Consider the following 18,849-nt stretch of genomic DNA (forward strand, 5'->3'; position numbering starts at 1 on the left):
GGCCCCGCCCACGGCCGCTGACGGACTGTCCCATATTAGCATATCTCCGCCCTCAGCCAGTTCGTTTTGTTTTTGATGGTAATGCGCCAACAAATACACAAAAAGACAGAAGAAAGGGGCGGGGTGAGCAGTAGCTCATTATCATTTAAAGAGACATGCACCAAAACGGGTCGCTGTGAACAGAGCTGTCTTTGACATGGTAAAAATGTGTTGTTTTACACGACCATTGAGGAATTTGAACCAAAGTATGTTACAGACATTTCATGAAGACCCTAAAGAATCATCCTTTTCATAATCATACTTTTTCTACAGCCTGTGGAAAATGGGCATCCGATGTCCCCTTTAAGCACATTTAAGGCCCTTTCACAACAACAATGACTATAATGATAACTATATTAGCATCCACATCAACCCAGAAGATATTTTGCTTATCGAAATAGATCAAATTAATATAATTTATTTGTGTTGGTCAGTTCTGATGTGGTGTGGGAAACCAAGCCTAAGAAGCGAAGCCGATGGAAGGTTTTAAGTGTTAAAGAGGCTACGATGTTGGAGCAGCGCTACAGAGATTATATGGAGAGCGGGCCAGTGGACAGCCTCATCATTGACCTAGAGAACGACTACCAGGTTAGTGCTCACAGGAACCAATTCACAGCGCTTAAAGGCAAGACACCTTGTTTTAAAACAGTTGTCACCATCAGAATTAAACGGTGTTTTTGCTACTGTACCTTTAAGGCTTCTACATGGAAATGACCCAGGTTTATGATTGGATCCTTTTTGGTTGTCAACCAATATATCACCAGGGCTGAAATGTATTTCCTGCTATATGGCATGTTTTAATTCTTGGTGCTTTTTTGTTTGGCTGATAAGTGCTGGAAGCAGGATTTAGAATTAGAGTTTAGATTTCAGAAAAGCGTTTGTGAAAATATTATATGATTGATTAGAGAATCAGGAAGTTGCTATGTAAAGTGTACATTTATTTATATTTAATCAAGTTCAAATGATTTTTTCAGGCTAATTCATGTTCAGATTATTTCGTGTTCATGTTCATGTTACATTTTGCTTACAATTTTTTTATACATGTGTTATTTCCTATCTTTAAATTAAATTAAAGTTATTGAATAACTTGGGCTGCAACTAGGTCAGAAGGTCATTCTTGTTTTAATCCATCTCTGGCTGTACCGAATGTTCATCAGGTGTTGTTTGCTGCTAATGGGGTGGACATGAGGATAATGCAGCCCTTTGATGCTCCGCTCAGGAGGAACTTCCTGCCAGCACTAAAGGTGGAGTACAGTGTCTCCGCCCGTCAGAAAACCTACAGAGTCCAGATCAACAGGATTCAGGTCAGTTTCACTCCTAATAAAGCAATCCAGTTTTACACGCATTATAAAAATATGAGTTATAAATGCGATCAGAACAACCACAGAGCCTATTCAACAATTGTGACGCACTAATTCACACATTTATCATGGTCAGTGAACATGAAATTCCCCTGTTTACTCTTCAGATCCAAAATCAGTTGCCTGGAGCCATCTTCCCATTCGTCTTCTACCCCATCAAACCGCCCAAATCAGTCAGCATGGACTCAGGTCAGTCGATCCACAGCCTTGAGGCCTATTCACTCAAAGGCCAATGCAAAATCATTTATGTATTTATTCATTTTATTTCCTGCCTGTTTCTTTGTGTCTAACCAATCTGGTATTGTTATGGTAAAGTTTATTGCATTTGTGTATTAAAGAGCCGAAACCGCTCGCTGACGTCAGCATCATCACCAGAGCAGCCGGACACTCCGACATTCTGCGCATCAAGTAAGTTTCCTCCTCATACAATTTCTATCAGTCTCTTGCTCTCAAAACTGCAAAACATGCTTCATTTCTGCTTTACAGGTATTTTAAAGTGTTGATTCAGGAGATGGACCTGCGGGTAGATCTTGGGTTCCTGTATGCCATACTTGAGCTCTTCACTGCTGAGCACGCCAGTGCTGTCACGTCTGAACAGGAGGTACAGTAACACTCTACAGCACAAAGCTCTACATAGGCACCTGTTTGGTGGTGATTGACTCTTCTGTTTGAGCAGCAACTCCACACACTATTGATACTTTTCAGTACTAAACAATATATTTATAATAGACTTTTACCTCTACTTCAGCCACACTCTTTTTGATTATATTTTATATTACATACACTACCATTCAACATTTGAAATCTGGGGCCAGTTGCATAAACTTAGCCACCATGTTAAGACTGTGTCTTAAGAACTAGTTTGACCAACTAGCAGTTGCCAAGGGTAACCAGTCTTACTCTTCCGATACTAACAAGACCAATCTACCTTTTCATAACTGAATTTAAAAAGCTATGACCAGTCTTGAAGAAAAAAAATTAGATGACTAACTTTTAAGACTAGCCTAAACAGTTTATGCAACCGGCCCCTGAAAGATTTTTTTTATGAAATGAATACTTGGTAACACTGTAGTTTAGGTATGAATTCTCACTATTAACTAGTTGCTTATTAGCTTGCATATTACTAACATATTGGCTGTTTATTAGTACTTATAAAGCACATATTAATGGCTTATTCTGCATGACCATATTTTAGATCCCTTAATTTCTACCCCATACCTAAACTGAACAAATACCTTACTAACTAATAATAAGCAGCAAATTAGGAGTTTATTGAGGCTAAAGTTGTAGTTAATAGTTAGTGAGAACTGGTCGTCAAACTAAAGTGTTTCCTAATACTTTTATTCAGCAAGGATGCATTGAATTGATCAAAAGTGACAGTAACGGATTTATAATGTTACAAAGTATTTGTATTATTTTTATTTAATATTTTTATATATTTTTTTAGTTAATATTTTTTATAAATGCAGTTCTTTTGAACTTTCTATTTATCAAAGAATCCTGAAAAAAAAAATGTAACCAGAAAATCTATCCACAAACACAACTGTTTTCAACATTGATGAGCAGCAAATCAGCATATCAGAATGATTTCTGAAGAATCATGTGCCACTGAAGACTGGAGTAATGATGCTGAAAATTCAGCTTTACAATCACAGGAATAAATTACATTTGAAAATATATTCATATAGAAAACAATTATTTTGAATGAAAATAATATTTCACAATGTTACTGTTTTTACTGTATTTTTGATCAAATAAATGCACCTGGGTGAGCATTAGAGACTTAAACTCTTAAAGACCGCAAACCTTTGCGCAGTAGTGTATTTGATCTGTTGTTGGATGTGTGTGGTGGTGTATTGCAGGTGGAGTTGTTTGAGAAGGACATTGAGTATCTGAAGACCGAGTTGAATCATAGTTCAGCTACAGACACGTCCCCCATCAGCCTGTACGAATACTTCCACATCTCTCCCATAAAGGTCAGTTACCGAAACCTCTGTCCAATTCACTGTGACCACAGTCCACACAGTGAACACAGAAATAGACATTCAATACTGATGCCAAACTTTGCTTCCTGAAGACAAATGTTCTTTTTAAAATCACCACGTTTTGAGTATTGAGTGTAACTGTTTTTGTGGGGCAGCTTCACTTGAGTTTCTCTCTGAGCACCGGGAGCACCGGTGGGAATAAGAAAGAGCGCGAGACAGAGGTCATTCCCGTTCAGTCTCTCAACCTCCTGCTGCTCCTGCTGAGATTCAGGAGATGGACCTGCGGGTAGATCTTGGGTTCCTGTATGCCATACTTGAGCTCTTCACTGCTGAGCACGCCAGTGCTGTCACGTCTGAACAGGAGGTACAGTAACACTCTACAGCACAAAGCTCTACATAGGCACCTGTTTGGTGGTGATTGACTCTTCTGTTTGAGCAGCAACTCCACACACTATTGATACTTTTCAGTACTAAACAATATATTTATAATAGACTTTTACCTCTACTTCAGCCACACTCTTTTTGATTATATTTTATATTACATACACTACCATTCAACATTTGAAATCTGGGGCCAGTTGCATAAACTTAGCCACCATGTTAAGACTGTGTCTTAAGAACTAGTTTGACCAACTAGCAGTTGCCAAGGGTAACCAGTCTTACTCTTCCGATACTAACAAGACCAATCTACCTTTTCATAACTGAATTTAAAAAGCTATGACCAGTCTTGAAGAAAAAAAATTAGATGACTAACTTTTAAGACTAGCCTAAACAGTTTATGCAACCGGCCCCTGAAAGATTTTTTTTATGAAATGAATACTTGGTAACACTGTAGTTTAGGTATGAATTCTCACTATTAACTAGTTGCTTATTAGCTTGCATATTACTAACATATTGGCTGTTTATTAGTACTTATAAAGCACATATTAATGGCTTATTCTGCATGACCATATTTTAGATCCCTTAATTTCTACCCCATACCTAAACTGAACAAATACCTTACTAACTAATAATAAGCAGCAAATTAGGAGTTTATTGAGGCTAAAGTTGTAGTTAATAGTTAGTGAGAACTGGTCGTCAAACTAAAGTGTTTCCTAATACTTTTATTCAGCAAGGATGCATTGAATTGATCAAAAGTGACAGTAACGGATTTATAATGTTACAAAGTATTTGTATTATTTTTATTTAATATTTTTATATATTTTTTTAGTTAATATTTTTTATAAATGCAGTTCTTTTGAACTTTCTATTTATCAAAGAATCCTGAAAAAAAAAATGTAACCAGAAAATCTATCCACAAACACAACTGTTTTCAACATTGATGAGCAGCAAATCAGCATATCAGAATGATTTCTGAAGAATCATGTGCCACTGAAGACTGGAGTAATGATGCTGAAAATTCAGCTTTACAATCACAGGAATAAATTACATTTGAAAATATATTCATATAGAAAACAATTATTTTGAATGAAAATAATATTTCACAATGTTACTGTTTTTACTGTATTTTTGATCAAATAAATGCACCTGGGTGAGCATTAGAGACTTAAACTCTTAAAGACCGCAAACCTTTGCGCAGTAGTGTATTTGATCTGTTGTTGGATGTGTGTGGTGGTGTATTGCAGGTGGAGTTGTTTGAGAAGGACATTGAGTATCTGAAGACCGAGTTGAATCATAGTTCAGCTACAGACACGTCCCCCATCAGCCTGTACGAATACTTCCACATCTCTCCCATAAAGGTCAGTTACCGAAACCTCTGTCCAATTCACTGTGACCACAGTCCACACAGTGAACACAGAAATAGACATTCAATACGGATGCCAAACTTTGCTTCCTGAAGACAAATGTTCTTTTTAAAATCACCACGTTTTGAGTATTGAGTGTAACTGTTTTTGTGGGGCAGCTTCACTTGAGTTTCTCTCTGAGCACCGGTGGTGAAGACGGGAATAAGAAAGAGCGCGAGACAGAGGTCATTCCCGTTCAGTCTCTCAACCTCCTGCTGAAGAGTATTGGAGCTACACTCACTGACGCTCAGGACGTCCTCTTCAAGTACTTACACTCACTACTCAGCACTCATTCTCACTGCGGCAGGAAATCCCTGTAGTTCCTCATTCCAGTCCGCCCTGCCAAACCCTCACTTCACACTTTGGGTGTTTCTGGATTTCACATGTGGTTAGATGCTGTCAACTCCACAAAACACACTCTTCACTTCCGTTTTCCTGCTGTCACACTGCACTCTAGTAGAAAGACCAAAACAAGCTAGAAATGCATGTCAAGGGAGCAAAACTATGCATATGCAATGAGGATTCATTATTAAACAAGCATTAAGTTATGTATATAAGTGTGACCCTGGAGCACAAAAGCAGTCTTAAGTCGCTGGGATATATTTGTAGCAATAGCCTACAATACATTGTATGGGTCAAAATGATCCATTTTTCTTTTATGCCAAAAATCATTAGGATATTAAGTAAAGATCATGTTCCATGAAGATATTTTGTACATTTCCTACCGTAAATATATCAAAACGTAATTTTTGATTAGTAATATGCATTGCTAAGAACTTCATTTGGACAACTTTAAAGGTGATTTTCTCAATATTTTGATTTTTTTTGCACCCTCAGATTCCAGATTTTCAAATAGTTGTATCTCAGCCAAATATTGTCCTATCCTAACAAACAACACATCAATGGAAAGCTTATTTATTCAGCATTTATTCAATTTCGAAAAATTGACCCTTATGAATGGTTTTGTGGTCCAGGGTCACATATTATGTGTGTATTGTATGCAAGTATTATTTATTTACTATTATACTTTTTTATATTTTGAATTAATTATTTATATATTTTCAGTTTGCATTTTAGTTTTTAGCAATTTTGGTGCTTTTGTCATTTTTATTTTGATTTTTTTTTAAATGTTACTATTTCGTTTTTTATTTTATTTCTATTTAGTATTACTTTGTTGTTTTAGTTATAGTTTTTATTTATTTCCACCTAGTAATTTTAGTGCTTTCAGTAACTTCACTTAATTGCCAAGGCAGTTTTTCATATCATATATTTTATTTCAGCTTTATTTTTTTTTTTCTTTTAGTCAATTTAGTTTGTTTTAGTTTTAATGATAATAATGCTGAGCTGCTTAATATGTTTTAATTTTTGCATGTGAAATGCAAGATGTAGAAGTTTAATAATAAATGGCTTGTCAAATTGTTATATAGCCTTAAGTACTATCCAGTTATCTTTTGTTGGTAGTGCATGTTTGTAAAATTAGAAAGGCAAGATCAAAGTGTAGTGTGGTTTGATTCTGTACTGCATATTTTGGCAAAAGTAGTAGGTTCAGTTAGTGGATATTCCATGCATACAGAATTATAAACCGTGTACAGTATGCACATATTATTATGAGTAGTATGCCACTGCATACATACAAGGTCTCATATTTGATGGTGAATTGTATATTTATGACCTAGAACTCTTATTTTCTTAGAAATGTTTACATTTGCGTCCTGTCTTTCTCCAGACTTGCGTTTTGTGAGCTGACGTACCAGTTCCGCACCACTCAGCAGCTGCAGTCGGAGGTCATCCGCCATTATTCCAAACAGGTGACCTTTCACCTTTAACATTCCCCATCTACTGCTGATTTCTGTGTGTTTTATGCATACACATCATGACTACCTGTTTTTTTCACCTGTGTCTGTGCTTGTGTGTTGTTTGTTTCAGGCTATCAAGCAGATGTATGTTCTGGTTTTGGGTTTAGATGTCCTCGGGAATCCTTTCGGACTGATCCGCGGTCTGTCTGAAGGTGTCGAGGCCTTCTTTTATGAGCCTTATCAGGTGAAACTTCAGCTCTTTTGATAGGATTGATAAAATGCAAAATTTGTGGTCCTCTAAACTGACAGTTTTCAAAATTAAATTAGTTACAAACACAAATGTACAGAAAAATCTGTAATAGTATCTCAGCGATATTAAAATAACACTGAATGTTTGTTTGTCAGGGTGCCATACAGGGACCAGAGGAGTTTATCGAAGGCATGGCACTCGGTGTGAAGGCTCTGGTTGGAGGAGCTGTGGGTACGTACTCTATTTTTGCTATATTCTGTAATACACTAATGTTGTGAGTGATCTATGCAGTTATGAACTCTCCTCTTAAAATCCAATCAAAAGTTGTCACATAAGGCTTATATCAATTATAAACAGCAATCTTGTTCCACTCAAATTCTGAGCCGTCCATCTCTTGTCGTCTCAGGCGGTCTGGCCGGAGCGGCGTCTCGGATCACGGGAGCGATGGCTAAAGGTGTAGCCGCCATGACCATGGATGAGGAGTATCAGCAGAAGAGACGCGAGGCCATGAACAAGCAGCCCAGCGGACTGAGAGAAGGCCTGACACGAGGAGGGAAGGGACTCGTCTCTGTGAGTTTACAAAACACAGCAGACAGAAACGTTTAAAGCTATATCCCAAATCAAGAATTCCCTTTTTGTCAGCTGAACCCCTTTGACCTAAAGTATTTTTTTAAGTATATTTTAAAGGGATAGTTCATCCAGAAATAAAAAATTCTGTCATTTACTCAGCCTCGTGTTGTTCCAAATCTGAATGGCTTTGTTTCCTGTGCATCATAAATGAAGATATTTTAAAGAATTTTGGTAACTGAAGCATTTCGGTTCCCATTGACTTCCACTGTATTTGGAAGTCATAAGTAAGTCATAAGTTCCCATAAGTAAATGGGAACCGAAACTTGTTTGATTACCGACATTCTTCAGAATATCTTGAGTAAATGATGACAGAATTGTCACACAAGTATTCCTTAGTTGAGATTTCAGTAAGTTAACAACACACTCGCTTGTTCACGGTTTTCTGGTGTCAGTTAATGGTCACATACTGTAACATGCGGCTACAAAAATAAGTATTTTTAAGTACGTTTTTTTTTTTTTTTTTATGATTTTCTTTATTTTAACATTTTCTTGTACAAAAGAAAAAAAAAATGTATCATGCATACATTTATTTTCCCACCATTTGAGCAATTATATGCTCCAAAAAAAATAAAATATATATATATATATATTAAAGCCACTTTTTGTAATATATATTCAGTGCTTTACTCCTCTGTCACATTAATGTCTTAATAATGTGATTACTTATGGTAAATTCAGTTAATTGATCAGCATATCATGTAATTAATTTGATAAAAATGTTTGATTGTCATCCGACAAGTCTACAATCTATATTTTGCATTCAGTAGAGTATTTTTTTTTTATTAGTTTTTTGTGGGATGTCAGTTTGTAAATATGAACTTTTCTTCATATCACACAGGGGTTTGTGAGCGGCATCACGGGCATTGTGACTAAACCCATTAAAGGTACAACCACTGATCATCTGCACTTCAGTGTTGAAAATCCAGCTTACCTGTGTGTTCAGTGTAATAGGCATGTCATGAGTGTGTGTGTTGCTGTAGGAGCTCAGAAGGAAGGAGCGGCGGGTTTCTTTAAGGGTGTGGGCAAAGGTTTGGTCGATAAAATATTAATTTAACTTGAATTAAATTAAAATCAGATCAATTCAGTATGTTGTCCACAAAGAACTATTATGTAATTCATTATGTAAAACTACTAATTATGTAATTCCCACCAGTCATTGACCTAACAAACGCATGGTTTTGTGATGTGTTGTGTAGCTTGTGACTTCAGGAGTTGCGGACATTAGCTCAGTAGTGTAAGATGTACTAGTATTGGTAGTATTAGTATTTCTGGAGTAGTGCACAGGCCGTCACACAGCCGTGTGAATGTGCGGCTCTCACTGACTGCAGCTCTCCTCTCTTGTCATGTTCACAGAGCAGAACGGCCCTCTCTCAGATGAATAGCACTGACACTGATGAGGATGAGGAAAATGTGTCCTTTTCATTCTAGAATAGAAGTGCTTTTCATTAAATCTTCAGTCTGTTTGTGTAACTTGCATCTAAAATCAGAATAATTTACTATGTGTAAGTAGTTCAGTTAGCGTCTAGTCATAGAGTGGTTAATCTATTTTAAATGTAAATATTGCTGTTTTATGATTAGGAATTATTTTGCCTTTATTCCTTCTGATTTGTTGTCCCAACCCATCATCTGTCATTTTCCTGAATAAAGTCTGTTTCCATGTGCATTTTTCATCATTAACCCATTCCACACCCATCAATCCCACAATGCATTGCAAATGACATCGCATTTCATTGATTTATAGACACAAGGTACGCAGCAGCAAGGGTGTGTACTGAGACTTTAGTCTCTTTAGAAAACGTCGTGACTAAACCTTTGCTTAAGTTTTGCATTAAACTAGTGTTTTTCCTAGGGAAATTTTGGAAATTTGCATTCTTGCATCCAGAGCTCGTTCAAATACACCAGTCAGAACTATAGGCGATGTGAAAGTGCTTTAGAACTAAATTTTTGCACAGTTAAAAATGGTTTTAATTGGTTTTAAGAATCACAAAACTAGTTCAACGTATATGAAGATGAGTAGATGATTTTTACATTTTGGTGCCACTGTTGGTCTTTTCATCAGTCCTTGTGTCTTTACACTCACTCCATCACTGTTTTTCAGGTCCATATTTCAAGAATGTGATGGCCAGAAAAGATTTGATCGTAGAAGTTCGTGTTTTTTTTATTAATTGGTTTCTCCATTTGGTTTGTAGAATATTGAAAATGGACGGTTTGCCAAGTACAGATACTTTGCTCATGCTAAGGTGAACGAATCCGATTTCCTGATGATCACTAAAAGGTAGGTGAATTATATAAACCCCTCATTTTGCACGGGCAATGTCACATGAGCACATTTAGATGAAGGGGCATTTCGGTTTTAACCATGCACTAGTACAGTAGCATTAAGCATGTCACGGCTGTTTTGCTTCAAACCTTTTAGGCGATGAATTTGTGTTTACATGCATCCTTACAATCTGCTTATAAAGCCTTCATGTGAACATCCGATTAAAGGGCTGGTGTATATCTTAATATTTTAGCTATGTAAACCTTTGAATGCAACTATTATTGGACTCAAAAATAGCTTGCACACATGTTGATTTACATGTAAGCATAGTTTTCAGTGAAAATGATTTTAATCAACAAAAACGTGTGAATCTCAAAAAAATCCCTACCCCCAATTATTCAGTTTAGGCACATAAAACTTTACCATATTCCCATATATTAAACTTATTAAAGGCTGGAATACACTACATGATTTTTTAAATCTGAACAGATTTGAAAACACTAGGCATCATGTAAATGGTTACAGAGAAAATAAACACTATATATATTATACTCTTATGTTATAAACTGTAACAGACTTTCAAGTCGTTCTGAACACAACAGACTCGCACAGAAACGTGCACCTCGTTGCGAAAATCTGAACAGATTTGAAAACACTAGGCATGTAAATGGTTACAGAGAAAATAAACACTATATATATTATAGTCTAACAGACTTTCAAGTCGTTCTGAACACAACAGACTCGCACAGAAACGTGCACCTCGTTGCGACGAATGAAAACAAAATTGATCTGAATGCAGAGCTGCGGAGACGTCTCAGGATGTGGAGAGTTTACGTCCTCCTCGTTTCATCCATGAGGATGGAGTCATCCGGCCGTATAAGGAGAGAGAGGGCATAGGCAGCCAGATGCTGCAGGTGACACATGACACTTCACTTCCTGCCGTCACACCCCTGGTGTTCAAGATAATGGTGTTAAAAATGTTTTAAAGACAAAAATAATAGGAATGGGCATGATAATAGGCAATGGAAATGGGTAGTTGACATGACATCCTCAGCGGTGACAACAGTCTCCTACAGTACAATTTAAAATACGCATATACACTACCGTTTAAATGTTTTGGGTCATTAGTCTCACCAAAGCTGCATTTATATAATCAAAAATAGAGTAAAAACTGCAATATTGTGAAATATTATTACAGTTTGAAACAACTGTTTTCTATTTGAAAATATTTTAAGATATAATTTATTCCTGATACAAATTGAATGAATTTTCAGCATAATTTCTCCAGTCTTCTGTGTCACATGATCCTTCAGAAATCATTCTAATATGCTGTCTTTTTTTAAATTATTGTTATTATCAGTGTTGAAAACCGTTGTGCTGCTTCATATTTTTGTGGAAACTATGATACGCTTTTGACAACGTGCACCTCGTTGCGACGAATGAAAACAAAATGTGTTTTAAAATCGAATCAAAGTATCAAACTTGTTTGAAGGTGAAGCTGAAAATCTGTGCCCATCATACTCTACTTGATACTTACTTTTGGCAGCTAGTGTCACTGTCGACTCATTCAGACAATAATTTGGGGCAGAAATTTGACATTTTTTCCCATATTGCACCAAATTGTGTGTCTTTTTGAGGATTACTTAAGCAAACAGTGATAAGGCAGCAAAAAAAAAAAAAATGCATGCAATTTCTAAGAACTACATCATTTCGCATGTAATTGGTTATATATGTGCTACAGTATTCTATCCTAGTTATTCAAGTTATGTGCTACAGTATTTACTGGCCTTTTTATTGAATTTTCAGCTGGTGTCTGTGTGATTTTGCTCTTGCAGGGGGATATTTTTTGTGACTAGGGGCACGTTCGGGCAGCTGACGTGCGAGTGGCAGTATCTGTTTGACGAGTTTACCAAAGCGCCCATGATCGTGGAGGGCAGGAGACTGCGTATAGAAGCAAAGGTACATCATCATACATAACAGAGTTTTATCTGTATTTAATCTAAATCGAATGCTGGTCTTATTGTGCATGTTATTCTAAATGTTTATGTTTAGCACTTTATTTTATAGTCCTGTTGTACATGTATATAGTATGTACTTACATTATAATAACTAGGTACAAACCCTAAAACTTGATTAAGTTTCTCCACTTCTGAAAGGACTTTTATTTTCTAATGATGTAAGCAAAGCCATGAGGACAAAGCATTAAAAAATACGAAATACTAAAACGAATAATATCATGGCCTGACATGTTTAAACCTGAGCAAGGATTTCTTTAATTATGATGGAAAATATCATTGATCTTGTTTTGATTTTCACAGGAACGAGTCAAGTCGGTGTTTCATGCCAAAGAGTTTGGGAAGATCATCAATTTCAAAACTCCAGAACTAGCAAAGGTACAGGTGCACATTTTTGCTGCTGTAAACAAATAGTGGAAGTGGGTTCATGAACTGTTATCTTAACCTTTTGTAACAAGGAGCACAATGAGTGTTTGGGCAGAAATTGTCATTTATGCACAGAAAGGGGATTTCAAAGGGATAGTTCACCCAAAAATGCCAAATTCCTTAACCTTCAAGTTGTTCCAAACCTGTATGAGTTTCTTTCTTTCTTCTGAACGCAAAAGAATACATTTTGAAGCATGTTAGTAACCAAAAAATTGCTGGTCCCCATTGACTTCCATAGTATGTAAATAAAATACTATTGAAGTCAATGGGGACCAACAACTGTTTGGTTACTAACATTCTCCAAAATATATTCTTTTGCGTTCAGAAGAAGATAGAAACTCGTACAGGTTTGGAACAACTTGAAGGTTAAGGAAATGATGACAGAATTAGCATTTTTGGGTGAACCATACCTTTGAAAGACTCGGTACACAAGAGTTTAAGAGCCATATTTTATCACAAAAGATTTGTTTACCACATATATGATTTCTGTAGATAAAATATCCTGTAAAGGTTTCTAGCCATGCATTCCTGATACAAATTGAATGAATTTTCAGCATAATTTCTCCAGTCTTCTGTGTCACATGATCCTTCAGAAATCATTCTAATATGCTGTCTTTTTTTAAATTATTGTTATTATCAGTGTTGAAAACCGTTGTGCTGCTTCATATTTTTGTGGAAACTATGATACGCTTTTGACAGTTTTGATCAATTTAATGCATTGTTGCTGATTAAAAGTAATAAAAAAATAATAATAATTATGAATGAAAATGAATTCTTGGTAATATATCCATGTCAGCTACCCAGATACATATATACATAACACACACTATATATTATACACATATTTCTGATTTACTTGCAGTTGTTTCTTGCTCCAGAATTCTATGCCATTATCTTAAACACTCACTGTTGTCATTAAACAACCAGTTTAGACCAACATGAATCTTCATGCTTGTCCAGGCTGGTTTATGCTGGTTTTATGTTAGTCTAGATTGTAGGCCAGCAAACCATAGCTGGTAAAGCTGGTCAACCTGACCAGTCTTTCTGATGAACTGGTTGACCAAGGAAGTCTTGCAGGTTAAACTAGATAAGTACCATCACAACCCAGCATCCAAAACACAACAGGAACCAAATAGACCAACGGTTTGAAATTGTATCTTCAGATATGAAGGAGATGTTAATAGTTTAAATGATTTAAGTTGAAATAATTACACGCTGGCTGAACAGTTTCGAGCAGGAGCAGAGAAATTCTACAGGATATATATGTGTAAAACTTCAAATTTCAAAGTTAATGAATGTTTTGATATACTGTATATATGTGTGTGTATATGTAATTGGTTATATATGTGCTACAGTATTCTATCCTAGTTATTCAAGTTATGTGCTACAGTATTTACTGGCCTTTTTATTGAATTTTCAGCTGGTGTCTGTGTGATTTTGCTCTTGCAGGGGGATATTTTTTGTGACTAGGGGCACGTTCGGGCAGCTGACGTGCGAGTGGCAGTATCTGTTTGACGAGTTTACCAAAGCGCCCATGATCGTGGAGGGCAGGAGACTGCGTATAGAAGCAAAGGTACATCATCATACATAACAGAGTTTTATCTGTATTTAATCTAAATCGAATGCTGGTCTTATTGTGCATGTTATTCTAAATGTTTATGTTTAGCACTTTATTTTATAGTCCTGTTGTACATGTATATAGTATGTACTTACATTATAATAACTAGGTACAAACCCTAAAACTTGATTAAGTTTCTCCACTTCTGAAAGGACTTTTATTTTCTAATGATGTAAGCAAAGCCATGAGGACAAAGCATTAAAAAATACGAAATACTAAAACGAATAATATCATGGCCTGACATGTTTAAACCTGAGCAAGGATTTCTTTAATTATGATGGAAAATATCATTGATCTTGTTTTGATTTTCACAGGAACGAGTCAAGTCGGTGTTTCATGCCAAAGAGTTTGGGAAGATCATCAATTTCAAAACTCCAGAACTAGCAAAGGTACAGGTGCACATTTTTGCTGCTGTAAACAAATAGTGGAAGTGGGTTCATGAACTGTTATCTTAACCTTTTGTAACAAGGAGCACAATGAGTGTTTGGGCAGAAATTGTCATTTATGCACAGAAAGGGGATTTCAAAGGGATAGTTCACCCAAAAATGCCAAATTCCTTAACCTTCAAGTTGTTCCAAACCTGTATGAGTTTCTTTCTTTCTTCTGAACGCAAAAGAATACATTTTGAAGCATGTTAGTAACCAAAAAATTGCTGGTCCCCATTGACTTCCATAGTATGTAAATAAAATACTATTGAAGTCAATGGGGACCAACAACTGTTTGGTTACTAACATTCTCCAAAATATATTCTTTTGCGTTCAGAAGAAGATAGAAACTCGTACAGGTTTGGAACAACTTGAAGGTTAAGGAAATGATGACAGAATTAGCATTTTTGGGTGAACCATACCTTTGAAAGACTCGGTACACAAGAGTTTAAGAGCCATATTTTATCACAAAAGATTTGTTTACCACATATATGATTTCTGTAGATAAAATATCCTGTAAAGGTTTCTAGCCATGCATTAATTTAATGACCTGTTTCTGTCACTCTCAGTGGGTTCTTGCCAAGCTTGAGGATGCCAGGGAAACTCTGCCGAAGTAAGGACAGTTAAAGCGACATGCGATGATCCTGCGCTCAGCTGTGTGCCTTTATGCTGCTTTTGCAGTGTGCCACTTCACATTATACCCACAATGCAACAGTCATTCACTAAACACTGAATACCACATTGGTAATGACTGTTAGACTGTGTGTTTGTGTGTTCAGTTTACATTATATTGTACCTTTCTTTCCCCCTCACTGTCTGAGCTCAATCTGTCATAATTCCTTATTTGCTTGAACACATTTACATATTACGTTTTTACAATGTGCCTCGACATGCAGTTCAGCGACTGGAAAGACGTCTCTTAACTAAAGCCACACTAAAGTGTAAATGAAGGTGATTAAAATTAAGGTACATTTTATACACATTAATAAAGACCAATACACTGTATGTATTTTCTTTGTCTTTACATGTGAATGTGTGTCGCATTTAAACAGAAATGACCAGGAATGTTTGAAAATGGGAATCTCTTGCTGTATGCACAGGAGAGCAGGGATTTTTTTTTTTAAATATGTGGCTTTGCATGAAATGATATTTTTGTTTCACAGTGTCTGTTTAATTCAGCTTGTCTCAATACTCAACAGTAAACATTCGATGGCTTCTCGACTGCTTTATGTCTCTATGCAGCCGCACTGCATTGCTGAAGAACTGTAACATAACACAAATATGCAACTGTTTATTTTTAGCTTTCCAGTACAGCTATTGTTGTCCATTTTCTTAATGAATGTCAATGAATTGACATTAAAGTCGATATGAAATCAAAACTGACACTATTTATTGATCCTGATGTCAGGATGCCTTGGGCGACCTGTGAATGATGCAAACCAATAAAATAGATGTAGATGTTTGTTACTTCATGGGAGCAGATTTGTAGAAATTAAGCATACTATCTGCTTGCTCAGCAATGGCTCAGCCTTTGCAGTGAATGGGTGCCGTCAGAATGAGAGTCCAGACAGCTGATAAAAACATCACAGTAATCCACGTCACTCCAGTCCATCAATTAACATCTTGTGAAGTGAAAAGCTGGGTGTTTGTAAGAAACAAATCCATCATTTAGGCGTTTTAACTTTTAAACCGTCACCAAAATATTAGTCTATAATCCATAATGTTTCCTCCGGTGAAAAAGTCCATCCCTGTTGTCCTCAAACATCAAAACTGACATATTTGTTCAGAACTGTTTTGGCTTGTAATCAGTGCTGGATCTGTGCATATTTCTCTCCTGATTCAGACGAGATTACTTTTTCACTGGAGAAAGCAATATTATGGATTATGGACTAGTTTGAAGTTAAAAATGTGTTAATGATGGATTTGTTTCTTACAAACACGCATCTTTTCACTTCAAAAGACTGGAGTGGTGTGGATTATTGTGATGTTTTTATCAGCTGTTAGGACTCTCATTCTGACGGCACCCATTCACTGCAGAGCATCCATTGCCGAGCAAGTGATGGAATGCTACATTTCTCCAAATCTGTTCTGATGAGGAAACTCATCTACATCTTGGATTGCCTGAGGATGAGCACTTTTTCAGCAAAATTCCAATTTTGTGTGAACTTCTTTAACATTAATAAAGGTTATAGCAATAAAAGCAAATAGCGATACATCTAACATCAAGTTCCCAGTTATCGAATAAATATGACTAAATGTGCATTTTTTTCCACATGCAACTGCATACTCTCATTCTACAGTTTTATCATATAGTTATTTTCAATTGGAAATGCATCATGTTAGTGAGGTAAAACTGAGAACTGGGAATGTCATTACATGTTGACTATAAAGCATGAACATTTATTGCATCATTTTCTTGTCATCTCTAATCATGCACATTTAATAAATGTATTTTGAATTTCGTTTGATTGTTTTATTTAAATTTGAATGAGTAACAACATATAGCTGTATATCCTCGTTTAATAAATATTATCAAAGCAGATACAGACATTACAGTTTAAAGGCACTTCAGGTATTCACTACAGCTTGTACCTGCTACGAAACTGAGGTCAAATAATGAAACGCGGAAATCAATGGCTGCGTAAAATGCGAAAATGTTCTGAATTTGCCCCGTGACTGAATTTTCTGTGAGAAATCAAGATTTTTTTTTAAGGAAAATGCATGTTTAAAATGATAGATATCCTTTACAATGTACAATTTGACACTGAAACACCAGTTTAAAATGGCTAGTAAATCATTTTTACATTGAGAAATAATAATAAAATAAAAAATATCTGAATTAAATTCATACCTTTAATTTCTACAAATGCATAATCATGATTCAGGTTTGCGTTACAACTACATAAGGCAACTTTAGAGCATGTTTGTTAAAAAAAAACAAAAAAATCCAAGTTTTTATATTAAAATGTAAACTTCTCCATCTTTTTTGCCTTTAAACGCTTCAAGGAGTCTTCAAGACTTTGATCTATATTACATCAGGAAAACATTTTTTACATGTGCCTTAAAATCTCCTAAGTAGCCTCCCTTGTAAACTCTACTCACATAAAGAACAAAATGGCAACATCTGTTGTCGATGAAACCTACCCATCTATTAGAGGACCTAAACACGACTGAAAAGAAGATTCATCCTTGTAATGGTAGATCAAGGCTTGTTTTCAGGAAGCCAGTCCACATCTAATCCATTAGGCAGTTCTCCTAGATACTTCCTTATATAAGTCCTTAGTCAACAATAGAACAATGTTAAGCTAATGTGAGAGCTAAATCTACTCAACAGATCAACAGAAGAGAGCAGGACCAGGTGTGTCCTCCGGGATGTTGATTTTAAACCAGGTTGAACTCTTTGAGGTTGTGTCTGAGGATGGTGTCTTTCACAGCTGCGAAGATCAAGCGGATGTTCTCCGTGTCGGTGGCACAAGTGAAGTGAGAGTAGATGGATTTGTCTTTGTCTTCGTTTTGCTCCTGGTACATCTTAAGAATAAACTCCTGGGCTGGCTTTGGATCGTTTTGGGGGCCTGGAAATGACAGTAATCAATGGGTCAATGATGTGATGTATTGAAATATGTATTTTGAAATATTATTCATATATATATATATATATCACAGAAATCACAGAAAATGTATCACAGAGTCAATAAGTATCTTAAAATATCAGATCATTTGTTTATCGATATTTTAATCAAATTTTAATTGAAATTAAATATGGAGATGAATTAAACCAGTTAACCAATATATAGAACCATGTTACAACAAGTGAAATGTAAAATGTGATTATATTATATTATTAAATGTAATATTCATAGCAATTTTTTATATACAGTATATATATATATATATAGTCAGTAGGTATCCTAAAATATCATTTTAAGAGATGAATTAAACCATTTAAAATCTAATCAATATCACAAAACTTATATCACAAAGACAATAACTCAATAAATATCTTTAAAAGAGCAGATTATTTGAGTTTAGTTCAGTTTAGTTATTAAAAAGTAACATTTATGAATTAATAATTTATGATATTTGTTCAATAATAATAATAATAATAATAATAATTATATATATATATACAGTGTTGGGGAAAGTTACTTTTAAAAGTAATGCATTACAATATTGCGTTACTTCCTAAAAAAGTAACTAATTACGTTACTTAGTTACTTTTTATTGAAAGTAATGCATTACGTTACTTTTGCGTTACTTTTT

General features: G+C 35.6%; 2 protein-coding genes across 2 annotated transcripts in view; one reads left to right on the forward strand and one right to left on the reverse strand.

Moving 5' to 3' along the window:
• vps13a (vacuolar protein sorting 13 homolog A) overlaps positions 1–16,050 on the forward strand; it is a 47,078-nt gene extending 31,028 nt beyond the window's left edge. Inside the window, exons 51-71 of the mRNA XM_016528927.1 lie at positions 474–627; positions 1,197–1,343; positions 1,508–1,589; positions 1,739–1,808; positions 1,887–2,001; positions 3,263–3,376; positions 5,289–5,434; positions 6,896–6,977; positions 7,096–7,209; positions 7,371–7,446; positions 7,622–7,785; positions 8,684–8,729; positions 8,826–8,878; positions 10,035–10,120; positions 10,893–11,084; positions 11,941–12,064; positions 12,424–12,498; positions 12,579–12,691; positions 13,996–14,119; positions 14,479–14,553; positions 15,159–16,050. Of these exons, the coding sequence (XP_016384413.1) occupies positions 474–627; positions 1,197–1,343; positions 1,508–1,589; positions 1,739–1,808; positions 1,887–2,001; positions 3,263–3,376; positions 5,289–5,434; positions 6,896–6,977; positions 7,096–7,209; positions 7,371–7,446; positions 7,622–7,785; positions 8,684–8,729; positions 8,826–8,878; positions 10,035–10,120; positions 10,893–11,084; positions 11,941–12,064; positions 12,424–12,498; positions 12,579–12,691; positions 13,996–14,119; positions 14,479–14,553; positions 15,159–15,206 (2,200 nt within the window). The 3' untranslated portion in view covers positions 15,207–16,050. The remainder of the gene's footprint in view (positions 1–473; positions 628–1,196; positions 1,344–1,507; positions 1,590–1,738; positions 1,809–1,886; positions 2,002–3,262; positions 3,377–5,288; positions 5,435–6,895; positions 6,978–7,095; positions 7,210–7,370; positions 7,447–7,621; positions 7,786–8,683; positions 8,730–8,825; positions 8,879–10,034; positions 10,121–10,892; positions 11,085–11,940; positions 12,065–12,423; positions 12,499–12,578; positions 12,692–13,995; positions 14,120–14,478; positions 14,554–15,158) is intronic.
• A 1,036-nt stretch (positions 16,051–17,086) lies between these two features.
• The window catches only part of LOC107721075 (guanine nucleotide-binding protein subunit alpha-14-like), an 18,561-nt gene continuing 16,798 nt past the window's right edge, over positions 17,087–18,849 (reverse strand). Inside the window, exon 8 of the mRNA XM_016528932.1 lies at positions 17,087–18,161. Coding sequence (XP_016384418.1) covers positions 17,971–18,161 — 191 coding nt within the window. The 3' untranslated portion in view covers positions 17,087–17,970. The remainder of the gene's footprint in view (positions 18,162–18,849) is intronic.

The sequence above is a fragment of the Sinocyclocheilus rhinocerous genome, unplaced genomic scaffold, assembly GCF_001515625.1.
Source record: "Sinocyclocheilus rhinocerous isolate Xijiao unplaced genomic scaffold, SAMN03320098_v1.1 scaffold451, whole genome shotgun sequence".
Taxonomy (NCBI): Eukaryota; Metazoa; Chordata; class Actinopteri; order Cypriniformes; family Cyprinidae; genus Sinocyclocheilus; species Sinocyclocheilus rhinocerous.